Source organism: Aspergillus pseudonomiae (genome assembly GCF_009193645.1).
Source record: "Aspergillus pseudonomiae strain CBS 119388 unplaced genomic scaffold BDV37scaffold_108, whole genome shotgun sequence".
Lineage (NCBI taxonomy): Eukaryota > Fungi > Ascomycota > Eurotiomycetes > Eurotiales > Aspergillaceae > Aspergillus > Aspergillus pseudonomiae.
Genome location: NW_022476100.1, coordinates 40,569 through 62,084, shown reverse-complemented (window position 1 = coordinate 62,084; position 21,516 = coordinate 40,569). Strand labels below are relative to the sequence as shown.

The following is a 21,516-nucleotide window of genomic DNA, read 5'->3' as shown; positions in this document are numbered from 1 at the left end:
TCCACACTATTGGAAATTTTTTGGCCAGTTCCTTGCATGGCATTGGCTCGAGCCTCGGTCGGGAGCCTGGAAGTAAGACAGGTTACAGTGCATTTCCTGTCAGCTGTCATGGCTGCTCTCCGTTTGTCTGGTGAGGTTGAGTTCATTGAGGTTGAATTTACAAACGTCTCAAGGCGGGAATTCAATGCAGTTTTGATGACAGTCACGTTCCAGTCATCTGTCTTTGGCTCTCCTAGCGAGATATATATTGCTCCATCCATCTTTCCTCTACTTACGCCTCTAGTCTTCATCAAGATTCTTCGCTGTATTCAATAGCTTGCTTTCTACCCTTCCTGTTACGATGGCTACCTGATTTTGGCTGTCTTCGAATTCTTTCATACATATTCACCTTACACCTCCTGAGAACTACACATTGCCCAACCAAAACAGGAACAGTACATGCTTCCCCCTCAATTCCCCAGTAATGCTCTGCATTTTCTTTTGACTAAACCTTCAACGTGAAAGGCAAATGCTGGAAAAACATGACATAAACTGCCTTAGCATGCACCAGAGACCGATGACTGCCAGGGCAGCAACTGCACCGACTGAACGGAGTGCAATGTCCTTCCTCATCAACTTCTCAGCCGGCAGTGATATCACCTCAGAGCACGGGAACGGGATCCACAGCCACCGCCGATCAAGCAAAACCCTCACCTAGCTAGGCTGCTTGAGCTACTGCACCTTATTCGCGTCACTCGATCCTTCGGTATACATACCCTGTCTCCTACACGTGCAGGTAGATAGTCATGATGGCTATCGATACTCGCTATCTCGTGCTGTATATCTTTTCTTATTATTAAGTTTAAGCAACCCATCCTTTGAAACCAAGATTCCAATTTTCACATCATACATACCCACGGCTATCCACGATCGCAGTACGCCACTCGATATTCCACCGTGGCAATTGTGATGATGAAGAAGACAGGTATGAAGACCGTGATTGACCAATTCTATATGTCTTGAGGATCTCTGTCTCCGGTATACCTTCGATAGGACATCCAAGATGAACGCCCCATCCGCGGAGGTACTTAGTGGCACAAGTTTCATCCAGCCAACCCAGATCGAACATAAGCCTCGAGCATCTTTCCTCGGTCCATAAATGACCATCGTGCAGACAAAAGATAGGTAGGAAGTGTTACTTGTCCAGCGAAATACGGCATGCTAACTTTCTTTCTTAGCAAGGAGCGACACGAACAATAGTGTCCACTATTCTTTTTATGAAGCAAACATGCCGGATTCTAGACATTGCCTAACCATTGTCCTCTGCACTTTTGTTTATCCGATCCACGTCGGTCCTGCTATCGCTACCGGAATTGGTGACGGCCCAAGCGATGGCGGCAACGGTGATACACCCATGGGCGACAGTTCTGAACCTCCCACTTGGCAGGATACCACTGAGATCTGGATCTGAGCCGAGACCATGCAACAGACCCCTGGGCTCAACTAGAGCTTAAAACTGTTACAAGTCAGCAGTTCTATCCTCGGACATGAGAGAATTCAACAAGATCCCTGGCGCCTAGTCGCAATGCAAGGTCATGGGCCAGTTGTCTATCTTCCTGGCTCCTTAAGATGCTACAGCTTAACCCCGACGTCTTCGCCCTTAGTCATGTACAATGACAAGACGAATGGCTTACTCAGTCGCGATCACCAAATTCCATTCACCTTTGCCCTACTTGTCACGAGAGCCATGTACAGGGTATATCTTGCCGCTGACGCTTCACGGACTTACTATGATGCCGGTCCTTGATGATTAATGTACGCCAAACCCCGATATGTATAGTACTTTTGAGAGTACTTTGCCTTGCGAAACTTTCAAGGATCCAGCCCAGTATGAGGTTTGAACGAGAAGCAGCGCAAGGCGCGTAACACACTCCAAGCCATTTCCGGTCCCATTTGACTGCGCCATGGTCCCCCCAGAACTGGGCAAACATTCAGGCTACTGCAGGTCCTTCCCCCTTCATCCTGTACTCGAACTGAGAGGTGGACGCCCTTTATCAGATACTGATCACTGCTCTATCAGTGTTGTCAATAAAACTACCTAGCATATGATAGGCTTGTGAGAACCCACACAATTTGGGAGATCATGGTCGTACAATGTCACGCAATCCAAACGGAGACGGACATCGCATGGGAATTGGCTGCGCAAGAGCGGCCCCGTCAGGATAGGCCAATAGCACCCGAAATACGTCCCCGGCGTCTGCTGATGCAACTCCCTCCGCCGAAGACGACCACACTCTTAATTCACTAACGTTTACCGACACGGTATTCAATTTCTCTGGGATACCCGAATCGTCAAAGATTCTCTGGTCCATGACCTTGCACGATACAAGCACAAGATTTACCTTAATGACAATGAGCTCTCGAGTGACAATAATCTTGAACGAGGGGCCGCCTTCACTACCCAATATTTATTGAAAAGGAAGGGGGGGAAGGGGGGGGGTCCGCATCTGTATTTTCGATCTTGGCATATGCTACCTCCGATGACATCTATTGTGACTTCAGCTTCGTACATATCCCGCCTACAGTCGTTCGGCTGGTGAGTGAAGGTTCCACCTCGCACTGATGCCCGAAAATGAACGGAGTGAATCTAGGCAAATAGACCCCTTTGCGTCCATCTTAGCATTTTGGATGATACGATCATGGACAATATGTCACTATTCAACACCTAAAGTTGATAACCAATAACGACATTCAATTCAAAGGGTTTCCGCCAACCAAACAAGGAGGCATGAACAGGGTGCATTTCAAGCGAACGTGACAACCCACTTACATCCACATCGCCCATCCCACAATACCCAAGAGACCTTTGCTGAAGCATCAACAACTCTCTCAAATGGACTCGCGTACCATCTATGACGTCTCAAAGACTATCGTGGACGGATTAACTCCTATGGAACACGGTTCCCTTCTAAACAGCCCACTCTAGTATTGGCCTCGACAACTAAGCGGGACTATGTGGTTGAAGCGTTCCGGGGCCGGCCTGCAGGCGAGTTGCATAGCAATACTAAGCGGACACCAGGAATTCATAATTCATATTAGTTCACAGCTTTTCAGATGTCTGAAAGAACGGCTAGACCACATGACGATGCAGGTCTGGTGCTTTCAATCGCCAAACGAGAACTTGGACATCGTCGGTGCAGACCACTAAGTAACCGGCTTTTATTAAATTACGATATCACCTCTATGCGATACCTATTTGGCTTCCCCTCTTTGGAACATCGGCGAGGAGTATATCTGCCCTCAATCACCCGATTATCACCCAGACGCGAAATGCACAGGGAGGATAGAGGCGAAACCACCTGCTTCTGGCACATCGACGTGGCTAGTATTGGAACAGCTATTGAGCTGATTGAGTCATGACTTCGTCTTATGGTCTCTGAGGTTCGGAAAAGTACGGCATATCGTCTGAAATGAAATCCTAATCCGAGGCGAGGCGTCTCTTAGCCGACAGCTCGGGCCTGCCCACAAAGTACATTATCAGCTGTATGATATTTAGAGGCTTTGGTGTTTGAATTGTTATTCACTGTGCTACCATGCAATATAGCATTATTAATCAGCGCCTTTATGGTACTTCTTCGACAGTTTTCAAAGGAATTGGTGCATTTCAACATTGGTTCAGTTGATCGCCTTGTGGCTGTTCTATGGTCTGGTCCTGAAGACGAGGATGAGGTAGAGATTGACTATAACACATTCCTCGGTGAAAAAAGCAACACCCAAAATAAAGTCATTTTCAGAACACCCTACAAATGTGGTTATAGAAGGAGATTTGAAAAGCGACGCAGAGGAGGGGTCAAGTACACTGGCAAACGAGAAGAAAGGCAAGACACCCACACAAGGGGAGTTGATGAAAGCATGCCACTTAGCACTTAGCGACCAAAGGCGAGTGGAGAGAATGGCTGCAGTCAGACCTTCTCTGCCCATACTGGGTAGAGCTGTGGAACTCGTACCTGAAGAAAGCAGCACAGGCAAAGTCTGAGCGAGGTGTAGGGATTGCTTTTAGCCGGTTTGTGTGTTTGTGTGTGGAAGAGAGGGAGAGGGGGGTTAAAAATCTCCCAAGAGTGATGTTTAAGGTTAACTGTCATTACGAAACATTGTCCAGGCAGGTTGGATCTCATTATTCCCTCAAGTCGCTTGGCTTGGTCAATGGTGAAAATATCGGGTATAAATTAAGTCGTCAGTATCCGAAAGAGCGGTATGGTTATTGTACAAATGGATTATCCTTCTCGTTAGATTCGTCAAGGATTGTGCCCCTCCGACCCTGGTCAGGAAACCTTGCTCGTGCAGGAAAATTAACAATGACTTTTAAGTAAGGTTCATATCGCTCATAAGTTCGTTCCGGGAAAACATCAGCTTTCGTGCCTGCGATCGCCAACGTATTCATCCTAGTTCTATACAAGAGCCCCCGCTCAAGCTTTCGGCGGTGATCCGGCCCGAGGGGATAGCTCTGACATGCCACTTCCCCAGAGTCCAAGCGAATGGCGCTTTTCGACCAGTTTCAATACGTCGTAGATGAATCGTCGTTCAGGTCCGCCGTCGGGGAACACCTCCCAGGCCACGCGCACGGGGAAAGCGAGCCGGTTGATCATGTTGCCCGGCGCCGTTAAGATGTACCATTCGAGAGTTCGGCAGATGCCGCAGCCCAGAGCATATTGCTGCGCCGGCCCCACTCGTTCGTCGTCCGGTCGGGTGTCGACCGTTGATAGAATGAGCCGTGAGGTGTAATATAGACACATGGTTTGAGCGAGACGTAGGTTGGGGTAGACAAATTTGGTCGGGGTGATGACGGCACCGGTACGGAGATCGCGACAGCGAAAGAGGGGAAACTGATCGTTGGGTTCCGCGGGCACCTCCTGGGGCGGCCCGTCCGGATAGGCATCGACCCAGTCGGTTTTCCACTGGAGGAACCGGCATGTGAGGTTGGTAACCCCATTCCACAGTGCTGCCTGTTTCACGGTGACCTCATGCGCACTGGGGACCCCGGACTGTAGCGTGGCCTCCAAGGCGTCGTATTGCGCCAACAGGGATGGCACCTCGACCGTAAGATCTAACAGGTAGTGCAGGATATCTTTCTGCGTCGTTCCAGCCGACCAGGGTACATTGATCCAATCCTCCTCTGCGAGAAATGAAGGCTGACGGGTGACGAGGGCCGCCCCCACCTGGGACGCATTAGTCCACGGCTCAACATGGCCTATACTTCGCCAAACCAACTTACCCAATACGGACGCAATTCGGTGAAGAGGAGGTGTTCCACTCCGTAAATATGATTTTCAGGCCCGCGGTGTTCGATTAAACGCACAGCGCCATGCACATGCGCTGACAGTGATGCTTGCGTGGTTCGTTCAACACTCTAAAATTGACCGATAAGTAATAAAAACCGTACAATGAAGAGCGAGATTGGTACCTCAAAGGCCATCAAAAGGATGACCGTGGCCAGAGTGGATTCAGCCTTGCTCCGCTCTGGGTCCTGCAAGGCACTCTGTAGATTCCGCAGGACACGTCCATACAGCGGAGAGCCTGACTTTTCAATTCGCGGGTCCTGAACGGACCGACCAAAGAAGGCTACCGAGACCGCTTCATATGCCTCCATTAGGATCGGCGAGAACATGCGGATTTCCGCTGCGCGTCGCAGTGCTCCCGCCTGACCCGACTTGATATCAACTTCCGGGCTAAAAGCATCAATAAATCGCTCAATGAACACATCCAGCATCGGGCTGGACGAGTTGTTTATGCTAATGATCGATGAGGACGATGAATCCTCACTGCTTTCCGACGGGCTGCGGCTGAAATCGAAAGTTTCTGACCGGTGTGAGGCATGGTAATCGGTATTTCTGCTGCTATCGTCACTGCTCTCATCCGGGGAGCGTTGGTGGAGAAAGGCTACATGGGCCCAACCGAGTTAGCCTGCCCTGCACGGTATTGGACTGGCGCACACGCCATCTCACACCCACCTTCAGTTCCTTCGAGCTCGTTCGATCCGCTGGGGCCAGTACGGAGTTGAGTAATTAGTCGATCGACAAGCTCCAGCGGGGCCGAGCGTATGGTCGCAAACAACTTTTGTAGCTGGGTCTTACGTCGCTCCGATCGGTGCCGGCGCTCTGGAGTACGACCCAATGCCAAGTCAGAGAGCCATGGTCCCATGATCGTGATCTGCCATGCGAGAGTGGGACACCTACCACCGTTGTTTAAGCGGGCCGTTAAGTCGCGGATCTCCGCCCGTAGATGTCGGATCTCGTCTGCTTGACTGATGGGCTGGGGATCCTCGTCCGTGCCCGGTTCATACACGCACTTGGAGGGATAGCCATGGGCGCAACATGCATGACAGGGTTTGACGCGGTCACACTATCGTGGATCGTCAGTTTCACAACGCGTCGCGGGGCGCCCGCCGGAGCAGGGTTGGTCGTTTTCGAGCCGATAAGGGAAATGAAACATGATTATGAAATTATTATATTTCATTTTCATTATAATTAATTGGTATGGGATTGGCCCACGGTGCTAAAACGAAGCTCAGACCCACGATCGGTTCGGGACGTACCTTGACCTTGCGCAGTCGACACACCCTACAGGAGCGAACCTGACGAGGGGTTAGAGAGGGTACAACCGCGGTTCTCTTCTCCCGAGGTAGTTCGGACACGAGCAACGCTCGAGAATCGTGGGTAATCATGGGAAGGATATGGGGAGGGTCCGATGGTCGCGTCGCGATCCCAGAGTCAGTCGGAGGAATGAGAAGGTCGGGTTCACCATGGGTTGGAGCCAACGGTACGGCAGGATCGAAGCGAGCGAGATCAGGACGAACATGTCCGAGAGATTCCCTGCTTCGCTTACAGCAGCGTTGATCGCTGGCGGCCAATAACGGAACGGCATGAGCGGCGCCGCGTCAACGGCGTCATGACGATGTGGGTTCAACAGTGCGACAACTCATCCATCCAACATGTGGTCCTTTTTCCCCTGTCAAATGATTCATGTTCCAGAACCGTTGGATCCAGGACCACCCAGCTTGCGATTTGCTGTCAATGGTTTGCTGTCAAGGGCTCAACAGAGTTTGTTGTGAGCCTCGAATTCTGTTTTTGTGTTTTTTCTGCGGTTTGTCTCCGCCTGTGGGCCCCGTGACCGAGGTGACCTGCCACATCGGGTAAGCGCCTCTTTCTTTTCCAGTTGGCACGGGTGGGTCACACGTGACAGCCTGATGCCTGAGGGATTCAAGGTGGGCAACCTTGGGAGGTGACCGACCCACATATAGAGTATGTATTCTCTCTCCTTCCCAGTTGACTTTACTTCGGTCAATTCTATCGGCAAGGCCAATTATGGGCCTTCTACTTGACTCGTCATCATGCCAAGCCTGAATTTTCTCCACCGCAGTCACCCAGCACCAATGGCGAATGGTTTAAGTTTGGAGACTTCCAGTATAATGGACAGTGACCCTGACACTGTGAACTGTGGATGATGAGATTAAACTTGAAACTCTTCATATGGGATATCAAGGAGTGTTCGTTTCACTTTCACAGTCTTGTTTCAACCGTAGTCTATTTAAAAGGCGAGGTGATATACTGGCACTGGGGTTTAATACTGATTACTATAAGATTATACAAACCCCCAACGGTCATATGTATCATGCAGATATATATTTAAGATCTGTACGTCAAATTGGCATAAATTTTCACCGTCCCAGCCTACAAGAAGTAAATGAGTGTATCTCCTGCGCTATGTAGGAAGTAAATATTAACCAAGTTGATCGGTCGGAGAAATACTGGACTGGTCTATACTTGTATGTGCTGAAGGATATAGCCAACGTCTGCTTCGTGCGATACCTCCTTCCATTGCTTTTAAGGTAGTCGCTTGACCGACAATCGTATCCCTGTCTACGGTATAGGTGACTTTAAACAGTGCAATGTAAGGTCCACAAGTTCTGCGAGAGTAAATTTTTTTGTTTAAAAAAAAATAAAATCGTAGGTCCTAGTTACGCTACTCCTTACTTCTCTGTGTCAAGGTCTTGGCATTCGACCAGCGAGGATCTAATACAGTACATTGGTGCAGACCTCGAAGGCACCGTTATGTACAGCAGTGAGTTATACGGATTGACGAGAGGACTTGCTTTAGGTCCTCGGCAGGTCGATGACTCATGATAATGTGATCTGGCTGAAACCCCGCTTCTGTAAATGCGACGCTATTCCAGGCCACCCTCTCTCGTGTACTCCTCCAAAGATCCACAAGGCCTGGAAGTCTGAATCCGCTCGATTTCTCAGCTAGGATGTCCAAGTATGGCACCAAATTCGGCAGCAAACGTCGTGGAAGTTGTTGCTCGTCCGACTACCGGGGTGGGGCTCCCACATGAGTCTCCCAAGCTCTTGTCTTGGAAGTGGACCGTTGGTGAGCGATGGTGGCACCGTTCAAAGTACCACCCTACTTACCCAACTGGCCGCGCAAATATACTAACGGGGTCTTAGTTACACGGGTGCTCTCCTTTGCAACACCGCCGCCTTCATCCTCCCAGCCCTCTACAGTACGCTTGTCAAGATCTGGGTCGCGAATATTGACGCCTCCTTCGTTGTTACAACGGACGTCTACACCTACATCGGCACAGTCGCAGAGGTCCTGAACGAGGGGCTGCCGCGCGCGGTATGGGTCACCATTGCAGATAAGGAAGCACGATCCTTAGAGTCGCGCCTGGGCCTAGCACATACCCTGGTGATATTCCAAGCATTCCTTGGACTGATTCTCAGCATCGTGTTCGCAGCTGCTGCTCGAGAATTCTCATCAGCGTTCGTCCCGCATGAAGTGCGCGAAGCAAGTATAGCATATGTGCGCATCAGCGCCTTCTCAGCCTTCAGCTCTGCGATCGAAATCAGTATTTCGAATGCAACCCGCGCCCTCGATAAGCCAGATGTTCCGTTAGTAATCAGTTCTATCAAGGTTGCTGTCAATATCATTTTGGACTTTCTGATCATATCCAAATTTCATGTGGGCGGCTGGACGCCGGATGTCAACATGCAGGCTGGAATCCGCCTGACCTGTGATATGGTCGCCGCTGTTTCTGGTCTTCTGTATTTTTTCATCACTACCAGTCTCAAGCGAAATGGCCGTCGATTGTGCTGGAGGAGCGAGGCACCGAACGTGCATGCGTTCTTGGTGCTCCTCAAACCTGGGGCTATCACATTCATTGAATCGGCAATCCGAAATGCCTTATATCTTTGGCTTGTTGCTGGGGTAGTCGCCATGTCCGCGGACTATGCGACGGCATGGGGGGTGTTTACAACAATCCGGTGGGGTCTAATCATGGTACCAGTTCAGGCCTTGGAGGCGACTACTCTCACCTTCGTGGGCCATTCTTGGGGACAGTTGAAGCAAAGAACCGACACTGAACGTTGGTCATGGATGGGCCTTTTCGGTACTGTACTCTAGCTTTGTGTCTTGGAGGACTGGACAGGAGCGCTCATCCTCTACAGTGGTCACTCGGCCAGCAGTTCTCTCGGTTATGATAGTTCTCGCAGTCGAAATACCCTTACTGATCTTTATGTCGCTGTACGGCTGCGAATCTTTCGCTTTCTGGCTGAGCCGATCAGAGCCTGTGTCAAATATCGTCGCGCATATGTGGCGCACCATCGACTGGTACGTTCTCACTCTACCTTGAATCTACCTGATATCTGCCATCAAGGTCGCTAAGAAGATCAGGTGCTACATCCTATATGCGATATCAACCCAACTCGCCGCCATTCTGCTAGCCACCCGGACCCCCTGGTACCTCGCGCAGTCCCTATTTTCTAACATCTTCTACGTTCTCCCCTGGGCAATCGTGTGCCAAGTAGTTCATCTAGATTCCGACAACGCGTGGACATACCACAGTCTGGTCTTTGGGGGCAGCTTGGTGTTCTCGTTTGTTGAGATTTTGATCTTTGACATAGGTTGGGCGTGGAGGTTCACCAGGGGGAAGCTGGGTGTTAATGCCGTTTGACTTTGGGGTCAGCTTCTTCAATTTTGGAACGACTAATTGTTATCCATTGACTGTTCCTTTGATGCATCCCGCTTACGGCACTTGGGGGATGATTAGGAGTGATAAGGATGGCTGAGCAGAGCATAGGATGTCGCATTGAGTGCAGATTTGAATTGCCGACCAAGAACCGTGTCAATCAAGATTGAGGCCAGCTTGGTCGCTGTGCTGACTTAATACGGCCACCATTGAAAAAGTAAACTCATGCAGTGGGGACGTGGTCGATATACAAGCGATAGGCAGGTCCATGTCTACGAGTTAGAAAAGGGTACGCCATGCCTCTGTTACACCTACCCGTAGCATACTATCTAGGAAGAAAAGGAACGAAAGGGTATGAAATAGTTCAATAACTCCGTTATAATTATTTCCCTAACATAAGCACGCAGACCCAAGCACAAAATGATTTACTGGGGCGAATACTAGGTGCTAATTACCCTTGTCTTACCCTAACCCGACACTCCGCACAACGGTATATAGACCATACTTGGTACTATAGTCCTTAATTGAAAGCGGTATGTAACATTCTACACAGAATCCGCCAAAACTCCGGTGCTCACCAGAACAGGCTCCCCGACGACCGCATCGCAACCGCAGCCACCACAACACCCACCACACTTCCAATCCCCACCCATCGCATCAACCCTTGCTGGATATGGTACTTACCCGTCCGCGCAATTGCCTCCGAATCATTAATCCGGGGAAAGGGTACGTCGACCGGCACCTCGACGCCCAGCGCCTCACACAACGGTTCCCACCCATCACCAACATGAAAAAACACCAAGCGATCCGCCGGAACCACCTGCTTCAACCACTCAATATGCAACTCATACGTCTGACGATCCGGCATCGACGTCGCATACAACCGTACCCACTGTGCGCCTATCAAGTGGATATACTCGACAAAATGCCGCATCCCCGGCACCGGAAGCAGAATGACCCGCAGAAACCACAACGTCGCCATACTTCTCACCTGGTCGATGCTTTTCGCCCACGCGTCAGGGTCGCGCACGGTGCAGATGACCTTGGCGTCGGGATACAGCTCCAGCAGCTCGGGGACCAGTTGCGCGCCTGGCGAGTCGGTGATTGCGGCGTATCCGTCCAGGCGCTGTTCCAGGAGCTGGAGGGTGAGCTGGCGGTCTTGGGGGTTAGGGCTGAGCCAGTGACGCAAGATTCGGATCCACGATTGGATCTCAATGGGCGGTCCCATGGTGGTTTGCGTGCCGGCGTGGTAGATGGGCCTGTGGAGCAGGATGTTTAATGCGGCGCTGAATGACGCCGTCCCGGTGCGTGGAAGTCCTGCTCCGATGACCTGGATTTTGGTCCCTGGATAGGGGGTCGAGGGTTGTTGGCCCATCTTTTCGAGATTGGTCAACTGGTGGAAGTGTTTTCTTTGTCTGGATTCAAAGAAACGCGGGTTTATAAACTCGCGCGGCAGGATCACCACTCAATATCCACGGTGTGCGATGTGGAAGACATTCAGCAAACGGGGATGAGGAGGGAAAATGTGGAAGGGGATATCTCCCAGTTGAAAGACCCTGACAACCCCTGGATCAAAGAAGTAGACGCACAGGCAATCGCCTTGGTGCAACATAGCCTCGCCAGTCAACTTGGGATGCAGACTAAATGCTTGGCTTCTTTCCGACCCACTTTTAGGTATCAATTGATGCGATGGAGCCAATCATCTGCTCGAATCTTCATCAAAACAGACATCGCGCTAAGAGTAAATATGGTTGGTGCGTTGTGAGATATCTCAGATGCCTACCCCAAGGCTAGACTGGAGGACATATCGACTCTTGACTACGATGACCGTCGACTAATTCATAACTAATTTTGCAGAATCAGTTAACCATAACAAAAATAACTACACTTCATACGCATCTTTAAATGAAGCCCACGAATTCAACTCAATCAGTTCTATTCACATGAAGCGCATCAGCTCATCGCTCGTCTAGCACTTGGTATATCTATCATAAACAAAAGGCAAACACCAGAAATGCAGCGATCTATCGACCACCCTGGTCTAATCCAGCAAAATTATGTTCGGGGAATATAAAGAACAACAAACAATCAGGTATTATAGGGGCAATTAGAGAAGGGAAGGGGATGGTGTTTCACACCACCCACAATAGTGGCCCGGCCACATTACTCCGCCTGCTTCGAGGCCTTGGTACGCAGCTTCATGAGAACATACACAAGGGCATACGAGCTGAGGGCGAACAGAGCAACAATAGCCGCATCGCGCCATCCGTAGTAGTAATCCTTTATGTTGACGCTGAGAAGGTAATCGCTACCCCGGGTATATTGACACACGCGGCAGCCGGATGTCGCGTCCGCATCGAGCAGATTCATGCGGGCGCCCATGCCCTGCATAAACTCGGTGAGGTACTCGCCGCACGTGGTGCCATTCGGGGGATCGAACAGGGCGTACTCGGAGTCCTTGCATTTCACCTCCACGTCAAAGATAGTGAAGGTCATCATGCTGCCCATAAGATAGTTGAATGGGTTCATCCAGTAGATCCAGTAACGCCAGAAGGCCTGGATCTGTTGGTAGGGAACCATGACACCACAGAAAGAGGCGAGGGTTCCAATGATCACTGGGTTAATGAGGGAGGCAAAAATCGCGTTCGGCGCATAGGCGGAGATGAATTGGCCGATTCCAGTATAGACGAACTCGTACATCAACATAACGAAGAACACAGCACCGGACTTATTCGAGTCGGTGGGGAAGCCAACCGTGTAGTACCAACACGCGAAGTAAAAGACGGCGCAGAGGCAGAGGTAGGGGATTTCCGATACAATCAGAGCGGTCACGAAGGCAACCCACGAGTACATCTTTGACTTTTTCTCACGGGCGTCATAGATATCTCGACGTTCAAGGAACAGGGGCTGAAGTTGATTGATGACACCGGGGGCAACGAAGATAAAGTTGAAAATGGTGAAGAGACGGAGCTGCATAGAGTGGACTGAATCGTTGATCATCCAAAAAGAGAAGCCGTTAAACAACGCAGATCCAATATGAAGGGCCATTTTATTGTTGACATAATCGGTATTCCGGTACAATGCCACACACATACGCTGGCTCACCAACATGATCTGTGTCGCAAGGCTCGTGGCGAATTCTCGGCCGTCATCAAACGTACCAGGGGGCTTTGATGCAGCGTCACTAACGATTCGGTCAAGCTCCTGGATGGAACGCTGGTTCTCTGGAGACTCCAGCCAGACCTTATTCCAATCACGACCCTGCGAGAGAGTACCAGAGACGACATCGATCATATGCTCAGCAGGGTTCACATTAGGTGGGCATGCAGCACCATAACGGCCGAAATAGTCCTTGACGGTCTGGCCATTGTCACCAATATCACCGAAGTAGACCATTTTTCCACCTCTAGCCAAAAGAAGCAGGGTATCGAATTCGGCAAACAGCTGAGCGGAAGGTTGATGAATCGTAACTAGAACAGCCTGGCCAACATCAGCCAGTTTGCGTAGGAAACGGACAGTGTTGTATGCAGATTGACCATCAAGACCTGACGTCGGCTCGTCCAGGAAGATCAGAATGCTCGGCTTTGAGACCAGTTCCACACCAATGGTGACACGCTTACGCTGCTCCACGCTTAATCCGGCACCAACACGGCCGATCAGCGTGTCAGCGATATCATGCAATTCCAGAAGCTCGATGATGGTATCCACATATTTCAGTTTCTCATCATCAGGGACATCACGTGGCTGACGGAGCAAGGCAGAGAACTCCAGAGCTTCACGCACGGTTGCAAACGGTTCATGGACATCAAGCTGTTCACAATAGCCTGCAGAGCGCTGGAAGGAAACTGGCAAGGGTCGTCCATCAACCATAATGGAACCATGGATGGTTCCTTCAGTCTTCCGCTGAGCCAAAACATCAAGCAGAGTGGTCTTTCCAGCGCCAGAGGAACCCATCAGGGCACCTAGCATGCCAGGCTTGACCCAACCGTAGACATTATCAAGGAGCACACGGTCACCAGTGGGCGTTTTCACGGTATATGTCAAATTTTTCCAGGTGAAGACGGACGTGTTGCGGACCAGTTGGTTGTCCAGATCATCACCCTCCTGAGAGCTGCCATCGTTACGTTTCTTCTCTTTCTCGTTTACCTGGGACTCTTCATCGAAGCGGGCAACCTGGTTGTGCTTATCCAACCTCTCGCGTGGAATCAAAAGCGTGTTTCCACTTTCTGAAGCAGCCTTCCACCGGGACGTGGCAATGATGGTCACGGCCACGAATAAAACCCACCAGGCCCACAGGATACCGAAGTTACGCCAGACATGGTTGTGGCTGTAGGACAGTGAAGCCAGGTACTGGTCTCCGGTCACATAGTTGTTTCCTTGAATAGCGCCACCGACACCAGCACAGGATTGATGATCGGGGACATTTTCATACCCAGGACCAGAAGGAATGAGGTTGGTGGCCACGCAAGGAATGATCTTGCCGTGGAACTCGCTCGAAAGGAGGGCATCAAACCCGTATGCAAGGGGATTAATCCAGTAGATCCAGCCAAACCAGGGATGCATCTGCGGCTTCGTAATCATATAGCCGGTGTACATGATCAGGGCAGAAATGAGGAAACCGGAAACCTTGGACGCGCCATCGAATGTCGTGAAGAGTGCACCAACCGCACGGAACAATGCGGTCATAACCTATATAGTGCAATTCCGTTAGCTCAATGCTGCACTTCAAACTTTGATGATTAGATTGCATGCGGGTGCCCTTACCATTGTCACAGCAAAAACCAAGATCCAATAAGTGAAGAAGCCAGACGCACTCATTGTGAGGCCAACCATGAAATAGACCACAAGGGAAAATATGCTGATCTGGAACAGGAGGACCGGAATATCGGCAGTGATCTGAGCGATACAAAAAGCAGCGGGGTGGAAGAAAGCGAAACCTTTATGTTTGACCAAAACCGGCCGACCACTGAATGAGTCGGTCACTTCAGACATGGACAGCAAACTGTTATAGAGCAAGGAAAAGAAAAGAGCACCAGACTTGACAAATAGACCTCCCGAATTGTTGGGCGCATTGTAAAACAGGGATCCTGCAATCAAGGCCTGGGCTAATGTCGACACCTGTTTGATGATAAAAGTGGCTTTATCACCCCAAAGGATCTGGTACTGACGAGCGATACACGCCTTGACTTGCTGCACAAAATCGACCGTCATCGGGCTGCCCTTCGGCAGCTTCTTGCTCCTGTCGTGCGAGATTGCCATCTCGAAGTTCTCGGTGCGTTCCCGGGCGAGATCAGAGTCGGGGTAGTCGTATTCTGCCATCATTTGAGTACGGAGGGGAGACTTCTCATACTCCGTCAGGAGCATGTCGGCATTTCGAGGGAATCGGTTCTCATATCCGGGCCGGATCTTGCGTTCCGTGGGAACAGTCACACCCGTCAGGAAGTCCGCTACGTTAGACCCCTCGCGGCAGACGAAACCCAGGTCCTCCATGAAGGGCCTTGCCTGGGACATAGGCCCGTAGTAAACCTGCTTGCCTTCATCCAAAACCAGTACCTTATCGAACAAGTCATAGATTCCATTGCCCGCCTGGTAAAGCGTGACAATAGTCGACAGGCCCATAACATCTGTCAAGGCCCGAATGGCTTTGGCCCATTCGAGAGCAGTGCTGGCGTCTAAACCACGTGTACTGTTATCCCAGCAGAATACTGACCCACGAGAGGCCATACATTCTATGATCGAGACACGTTTGCGTTCACCACCGGAAACACCTCGAACATACTCGTTACCGACCTTCGTATCGTTTGTGTGCGAGATTCCCATGGCTTCCAGCAAGAACTTTTTCATTTCCAGGCGATACGCTTCCGCTGACTCGACGCCTTTGGGCAGATTGAAAGGAATCTTGAGCCGGGTTGCGAAGTCCATTGTCTGACCAACTGTTAGGGTGGGGAAGAACAGTTCTTCTTCCGTATTCATGACAATTTGGCCACAATAACGATCGGCTTCTTTATGAGTGAGCGAGCCAAAGCGGACGTCACCCTCCACCGATTTATACCCGAGTCGTCGATTTGCGAGCATCTTGAGTAGCGTCGTGCAACCTGAGCCTGGCCGACCTAACACGAGGAGCATCTCCCCCGGTTTCACGCAGCCATGGCTGTTCTGAAGAATCGAGCGGAGTGGCGGTTTGTTACGACCATCTTTGATCTTCTGGGGGATGTTGAACTGGGATAAGAAGTTTTCGTTGACGGCGGCCTCGGAACTAACCACTTCGACGTTGACATTTTTCCAGGTGACGCCGAGTTCACGACCCTTGAAACCAGATGCCACGTCTCGTTCATGTTGCTGTTTGACTTGTGGCATCAGGCTCCAGTCTTCGGCGCGGCTGACGTTGGCAGGGCGGGGGGTAGGCGCCGACTCATCACCCATCACCGTAGCTGTGCTGTCGGTATCATCTCTGTTGTCCGAAGGCGGTGCCTTCGGGTAGTAGTCCTGGCCCTCCATGGCTTGAGGGAAGCTTAGACCGCAATCAGTCTGGACGAAGCTTTCCGGCGAGGTTGACACCAAGAAAGAAAATCTTCCCTCACGAAGATGGGACGGACAAGGAAGTATATAAGCACATTGCCCTCGGGTGGGTCCGAGGGCTTGAAACCAGACCGGCACCGAGTTCACATCCAATCGACCCACCAGGCATGCATCGAGGCTCCAGCAAGCTCCATAGTTTATTGGGATTGATCAGGCGACTCATCTTGCTTAGAGGTGACCAGCCAAGTTCTTGTCGTGGAAAAGGAGTGAAAAAAGTCGATATTCCGAGCGGTGGGGCCCGAAGCCAGTGGTTATCTCCGACAGGTTCTGTCTCGTCTCAACTTAACCAATCAACGGATGAGAATGGGGTAACGTTCAAGCTGACATGGAAGTCCCCTTCCAGAATTTGCGTGTCGAACGGCAAACTCATTTGTCGATCAGGAATCTTAGTGTTGGATAGTTTGGGTTCGGAGTCGGTCCTCAACCGACCGACCGGGGCCAATCTCGTTTTCCCTTCCGATGACTCAGCGGCTGTCAGGGCATCGGCGCCCTTGATTGGCTGGGAGGGGTGTTCAGAGTCCGAATGCTTCCGCTGAGTCAGCGGTCCTTCCCTCTTTTGGTTTAGCCCGGGGGCTGTCTGCCGACGCCTTGTCCGCTTCTTTTCCTTCCGATCTGATAATACTAATTAATCTTGATAGTCTCGACTCTGGCGCAGAAATTTCCTTTTTCTTTGTTTCGGAATTTGCCCCCTGGTCGTCTAGCTAATCCTTTCGATTCTGACGTCAGCCGATTGTTAAGCGGCATTCGTCCATGTTCCTGTTCCTATCTATATTCCGGACACAGCCATCACAAGCACGACAGACCCTGAAGCGGGTGAGCTTATTGAAAGAGGAAATGAAAAGCGCTCATGACGCATGAGATGACCAACTTGACAGGTCTACTTCCTGGGAATCCCTTGCGCAAGTACCATGTGGCGTCGGTCTCTGTTCTATGGATCTCAACTATCAACTACGATCTTGCGCATCAAGATACAACGGTAATGATTCGCTGTCATGGCAAACTCTCAATCTGCTCGATCTACTCCGTCCTCTGTATCATGACTCACTGCCATATCTCACATGTAGAATGAACCCTCCAGTGTCATTCCACACGCCAAGGCTAATCTTATTGGTAATTTATGTCGTAACAGACCCCATATCTCGTGTTTGGTTTAACACCGACGCTCCGAAGATTCTATTAATACTCGCATTTTTTCCCTTTTTTCCGTTTTTCTTTGTCATCTAGTGAACTAACTAGTTAGCTACGGAGTAAACTAACGTTACTTAGGGCATTGATGGGTCGATGTGGGCAGCTTCCGGCGCTATGCTGGATTGGGTTAGTCTTGCGAATGGACAACAATCACGACTTCTAGAACGCTGCATCCTTCTTCTACTTGTACTTCTCATGAATAGCATTCCTGCGGAAGCTCGAGGACTTTCTCTATGGATCGCTCCCGGACCGATCCGGGAGTGATCTGGCGCTGACCAGAAAGGTATTCCTGAGCCATACCCAAATAACTAGAAAGACAATAAAAGATGTGTCGCCAAGGCAGCATATGATCCATTTGTTTACTTCTGATCCGGCGAGACACGTCTAGACCAAACGGAAATATGCACTGTTAGGAACACAAAGGACTTGTCTGATGCTTTACTCTACTTATGATGAATCCCTCACACACTCTTGGTATTATTCAATGGCATTACGGTAGATTTTCCTTAGATAATTCCTGAGCTACGTACTGCCTTGAAGCTTCTGTAGATGGTCTACTTAGCACTCTGATGCTTTTCTCGACACTGATTAACATACAGTGAGTATTATTCAATCGGCTGTCAGAGAGTAAGGATTAGACTCCTTAGAGCATAGTACCATATTAAATCATATGTCAATGGTTTGAATTCTTCGCGAATATACGCACCAACCGTTTTTGGAAACTTACATATTCTCTCCTACATAAGTGTGTATCAGGGTTCGAAACTCCAACTATGTAGCTGTCAAGTGTCTAGCAATCATCTGCTGATATATGAAGAAACGAAAAGAAGTTCTTATAAACAATATATTGGTTTTGGTCATCACAGAGTTGTACGGTTTCCTTTGGCGCTTTGGATTGCCCTGGCACAGTTGCTGTAGTTTCCCATGTCTCCTGGCTGCGATGGCAGATGTCTGGACCCTTAGGTGCTATCCCCTGCAACAAACAGCCTCATAAGCACCAGGCGGGAGTGGGTCACAGTACAAAATATGTACGGACAGTCACGGCTCATTAACCTTCAGCGCATATGGGATCAGGTGATGGTGGGGGGACACGCGTTGCGCGAATTACCTGGCGAACGGCTGATGACCTTCAGTGAAGCCGTTGTGGAGCTGGATTCTCGGAGTGATGGTCTGGAACAGGAGTAGAGGAAGCAGTGGAAGGAATTCACAGAATATACCTAACTGTAGTGGATCATGAGATGTATCAATTTTCTGTGACCATTTCTTCCTCCCCCATCTCTCACTTTAAGTCAGTTGACCATCTAAAGCCTCCTCTCCGTCGTATCCCAAGATCCCCCAGCAGCTAAAGGATCGGTGCAGGCATGAGGAGACGATAGGGACTAAATGGTGGTAGGTGTTGGCGCACAGCCACACAGCCACACCTGTGGAGAGTCCCGTGCCAAAAGGAGGCTCTCATATCCTCCCTCCTTGTTTTTATGCTTCTCCATTCATCAATAAGCAAGTAACCTTAGCTTTTGATGTGGAGCTGCAAAAGGTGGAGATGCTGGATCAACTAAGAGATATTCTTTGTTTTATGCTGGTAGTTGACCCGGTTAAAAGGCCCTCTGCCTTATCTATATTAACGTCAAGAGAGCTTATGGCATTAGAGAAGGTTATAGGCGTATGATAGAGTTGATTCGAAGGATCTTAACACCGTCCAATGAGAAGGCGTTTCGTAAATTATAGAGCAGAGGGCTCAAATAGTCCATGGTAGGAGTATTTGTAGGCAATGTTGTATGGGATCTGCTGGCTCTGCATTTCACCCAAGGTCACACCGGGAGATGGTTGCGGAATTTTGAGCGAATGTCTGTGATGGTCAGACACTGAGGGTGCGCATCGCTTGTAGGATTTGTTAGTCTAACTGCACAAGCCGCCATTAACCTCGAAACTTGAATGTACGGGATGCAGCCTAGAAGAGCCATCTGGATTACTGGGCAAGAGCCTGTCCGGGACTGCTCCCTGAATGCAGGGGGCCTGGAGATGCATGCAGGGGTACACCTAGGGACCAGGGGTCCGCCTTGACTGGGATAGACTACTAGTAGTGTCTTCCGACGGCAGTTGACCTAAACACGCAAGGGTATGCCAGGACTTGCTGAACCCGCGTCGCCACCATGCCGAACGCCGTTGGATCTGACTAGAAGGCAATCCATGCGTCTATCTATCGTGTTACTTTTATGAGTTCTGCCCCGGTAACCTCTCTTGTGGTCGGTTCTATCGTATCTGTATGTCAGCCTCGCTGCTCAGGATAAGATGGACAATATTTTTCGATCCTTGCCCTGCCACGTAAGGGCTAGTTTTGTATTAGATAGCCTCTTTTGCAGGAGCCGCTCTGACTTAGGGCAACGTTTGAATTGCCGAGAACCATAAAATCCAATCGGTCATACTTAAGCACATGGTAGACCTCTATCCATACAATATAAAGCATTTGCACATCAAACCACCCATTTCAGGGTTGTTCAGATCTCCACCCGACTCCAGATCAGGTCAATTACATACAACTCTTCATATCGACGCATCACATCATAAGAACAAATAAGACCACTGGTCAAGTCCCCTCCCCTCACAGCACAATCTCGCCCTCCCCATGAGGTCTCTCAAATCCCTCCAGATACTGTTCCAAGATCTCCTCCGTGACATAAAATGCCGAGTCGCCATCCTTATCGACCCGCTCATTCCGAGCCTGAACCCTCCGTCGGAGTTCAGCAGCGTCAACATCCAAAAACACCAATACCCATCTCCCTCCCAACCCCTCAATCAATCTCTTCCACTCCTCACGCACCGCGCGGAACGCGAACGAAAAGTCAAGCACCAGATCTACCTGTCCTCTGGTCAATGCGGTGATCAGTTCGGCCCGTAGGGCTTTTTCGGCTTCGAGCTGGTATCCCTCGTATTGTTCTTTAGGGTAGTCGACGTCGTAGAGGCCGTGGCGGGAATAGACGTAGTAGTCGATGGAGAGACGGTGGAAGGATGGATATGCAGAGATGATGGAGTGAGCCAGTGACGACTTCCCGGAACCTGATAACAGATTAGGTCTGAAGATGTGGAGAGCAAGTCCATGGGGAAAGGGGGTTCTACCTGCGATGCCGCAGGTCATTAGAACTACGGGTCGGGGATCAGCTGCTGTGCGGTATAGATGAGGATGAAGTTGTGTATGTGCATGGTCAGTTTTGGGGACTGTGGTGCTGACGGGAGTAGATGCCATGGTTGTGGCATGTAGGAGATTGAGCTATATTCGCTTGGTGCGGATTACGGGGTGTGCGCAGTTCTGTTCTGCACAGTATTCAATGGTTGAAGTGAGTGGTGGTCCAGGTGGATTTAGTTTTCAAGGATAGTTATGGGCTGCATCGTGAGTCATCCAGGGGATTGAACAAGTCGACTTCCAGTTGTCGAGCTTCTCATGACCATACTAGGGTTTGGTGCATAGGGGGGTTGATGTCATATGATTCAACAACAATGAATTTGAGAGTCATGACTAGTGTAGTGATATCGCCATTCCGTACTGGGTTGTGGTATTTACAGTTCATCGATTGATTGTTGTTCTGGAGTGAGAAATATATTTCACCGCAGGGACATTGATCGAGTCCAGGGGATTAAGGGATGATCAAAGTTTACACAGACATACACATTCTTAGAGACCCAAAATATAAAAAATGGATTAAAACTCAAGCAGTCAAAGGAACACAACAACAACAAAAAAAAAAAAAAAAAAA

The 21,516-nt window shown here is 50.0% G+C and overlaps 6 protein-coding genes across 6 annotated transcripts; 1 reads left to right on the top strand and 5 right to left on the bottom strand.

Moving 5' to 3' along the window:
* Positions 1-4,005: 4,005 nt before the first annotated feature.
* On the bottom strand, positions 4,006-6,700 carry BDV37DRAFT_290608 (Zn(II)2Cys6 transcription factor domain-containing protein; the record flags this gene model as incomplete). The annotated part of the gene is made up of 4 exons (XM_032088749.1): positions 4,006-5,195; positions 5,441-5,916; positions 6,213-6,378; positions 6,572-6,700. The coding sequence occupies 4 exons, from the start codon at positions 6,698-6,700 to the stop codon at positions 4,446-4,448; spliced, it is 1,521 nt and encodes a 506-aa protein (XP_031936243.1). The 3' UTR covers positions 4,006-4,445.
* A 284-nt stretch (positions 6,701-6,984) lies between these two features.
* Positions 6,985-7,374, bottom strand: BDV37DRAFT_16886 (uncharacterized protein). The gene has a single exon (XM_032079313.1). The coding sequence runs from the start codon at positions 7,270-7,272 to the stop codon at positions 7,069-7,071; it is 204 nt and encodes a 67-aa protein (XP_031936242.1). The 5' UTR covers positions 7,273-7,374; the 3' UTR covers positions 6,985-7,068.
* A 920-nt stretch (positions 7,375-8,294) lies between these two features.
* BDV37DRAFT_288073 (uncharacterized protein) lies at positions 8,295-9,985 on the top strand (the record flags this gene model as incomplete). Its single annotated transcript, XM_032088215.1, has 4 exons — positions 8,295-8,428; positions 8,481-9,421; positions 9,480-9,642; positions 9,706-9,985. 4 exons carry the CDS (start codon positions 8,295-8,297, stop codon positions 9,983-9,985), a joined length of 1,518 nt encoding a protein of 505 aa, XP_031936241.1.
* A 589-nt stretch (positions 9,986-10,574) lies between these two features.
* Positions 10,575-11,375, bottom strand: BDV37DRAFT_288072 (sulfotransferase family protein; the record flags this gene model as incomplete). Its single annotated transcript, XM_032088214.1, has 1 exon — positions 10,575-11,375. One exon carries the CDS (start codon positions 11,373-11,375, stop codon positions 10,575-10,577), a length of 801 nt encoding a protein of 266 aa, XP_031936240.1.
* Positions 11,376-11,769: 394 nt separating this feature from the next.
* Positions 11,770-16,592, bottom strand: BDV37DRAFT_16492 (ABC-2 type transporter-domain-containing protein). The gene is made up of 2 exons (XM_032079235.1): positions 14,765-16,592; positions 11,770-14,689 (listed from the first exon to the last, which is right to left on the bottom strand). The coding sequence occupies exons 1-2, from the start codon at positions 16,496-16,498 to the stop codon at positions 12,164-12,166; spliced, it is 4,260 nt and encodes a 1,419-aa protein (XP_031936239.1). The 5' UTR covers positions 16,499-16,592; the 3' UTR covers positions 11,770-12,163.
* Positions 16,593-19,985: 3,393 nt separating this feature from the next.
* Positions 19,986-21,356, bottom strand: BDV37DRAFT_262091 (AAA family ATPase). The gene is made up of 3 exons (XM_032083385.1): positions 20,994-21,356; positions 20,882-20,905; positions 19,986-20,821 (listed from the first exon to the last, which is right to left on the bottom strand). Exons 2-3 carry the CDS (start codon positions 20,898-20,900, stop codon positions 20,367-20,369), a joined length of 474 nt encoding a protein of 157 aa, XP_031936238.1. The 5' UTR covers positions 20,901-20,905; positions 20,994-21,356; the 3' UTR covers positions 19,986-20,366.
* Positions 21,357-21,516: the final 160 nt, after the last annotated feature.

What these genes read in the sequence shown, in the direction of transcription:
- BDV37DRAFT_16886 (XM_032079313.1), bottom strand. Translation starts at nt 7,272, where the DNA reads ATGTGGGTCGGTCACCTCCCAAGGTTGCCCACCTTGAATCCCTCAGGC.
- BDV37DRAFT_16492 (XM_032079235.1), bottom strand. Translation starts at nt 16,498, where the DNA reads ATGGAGGGCCAGGACTACTACCCGAAGGCACCGCCTTCGGACAACAGA. An exon ending in TGGTTTTTGCTGTGACAATG is followed by an intron (nt 14,690 to 14,764) that starts GTAAGGGCACCC and finishes TGCACTATATAG; the next exon opens with GTTATGACCGCATTGTTCCG.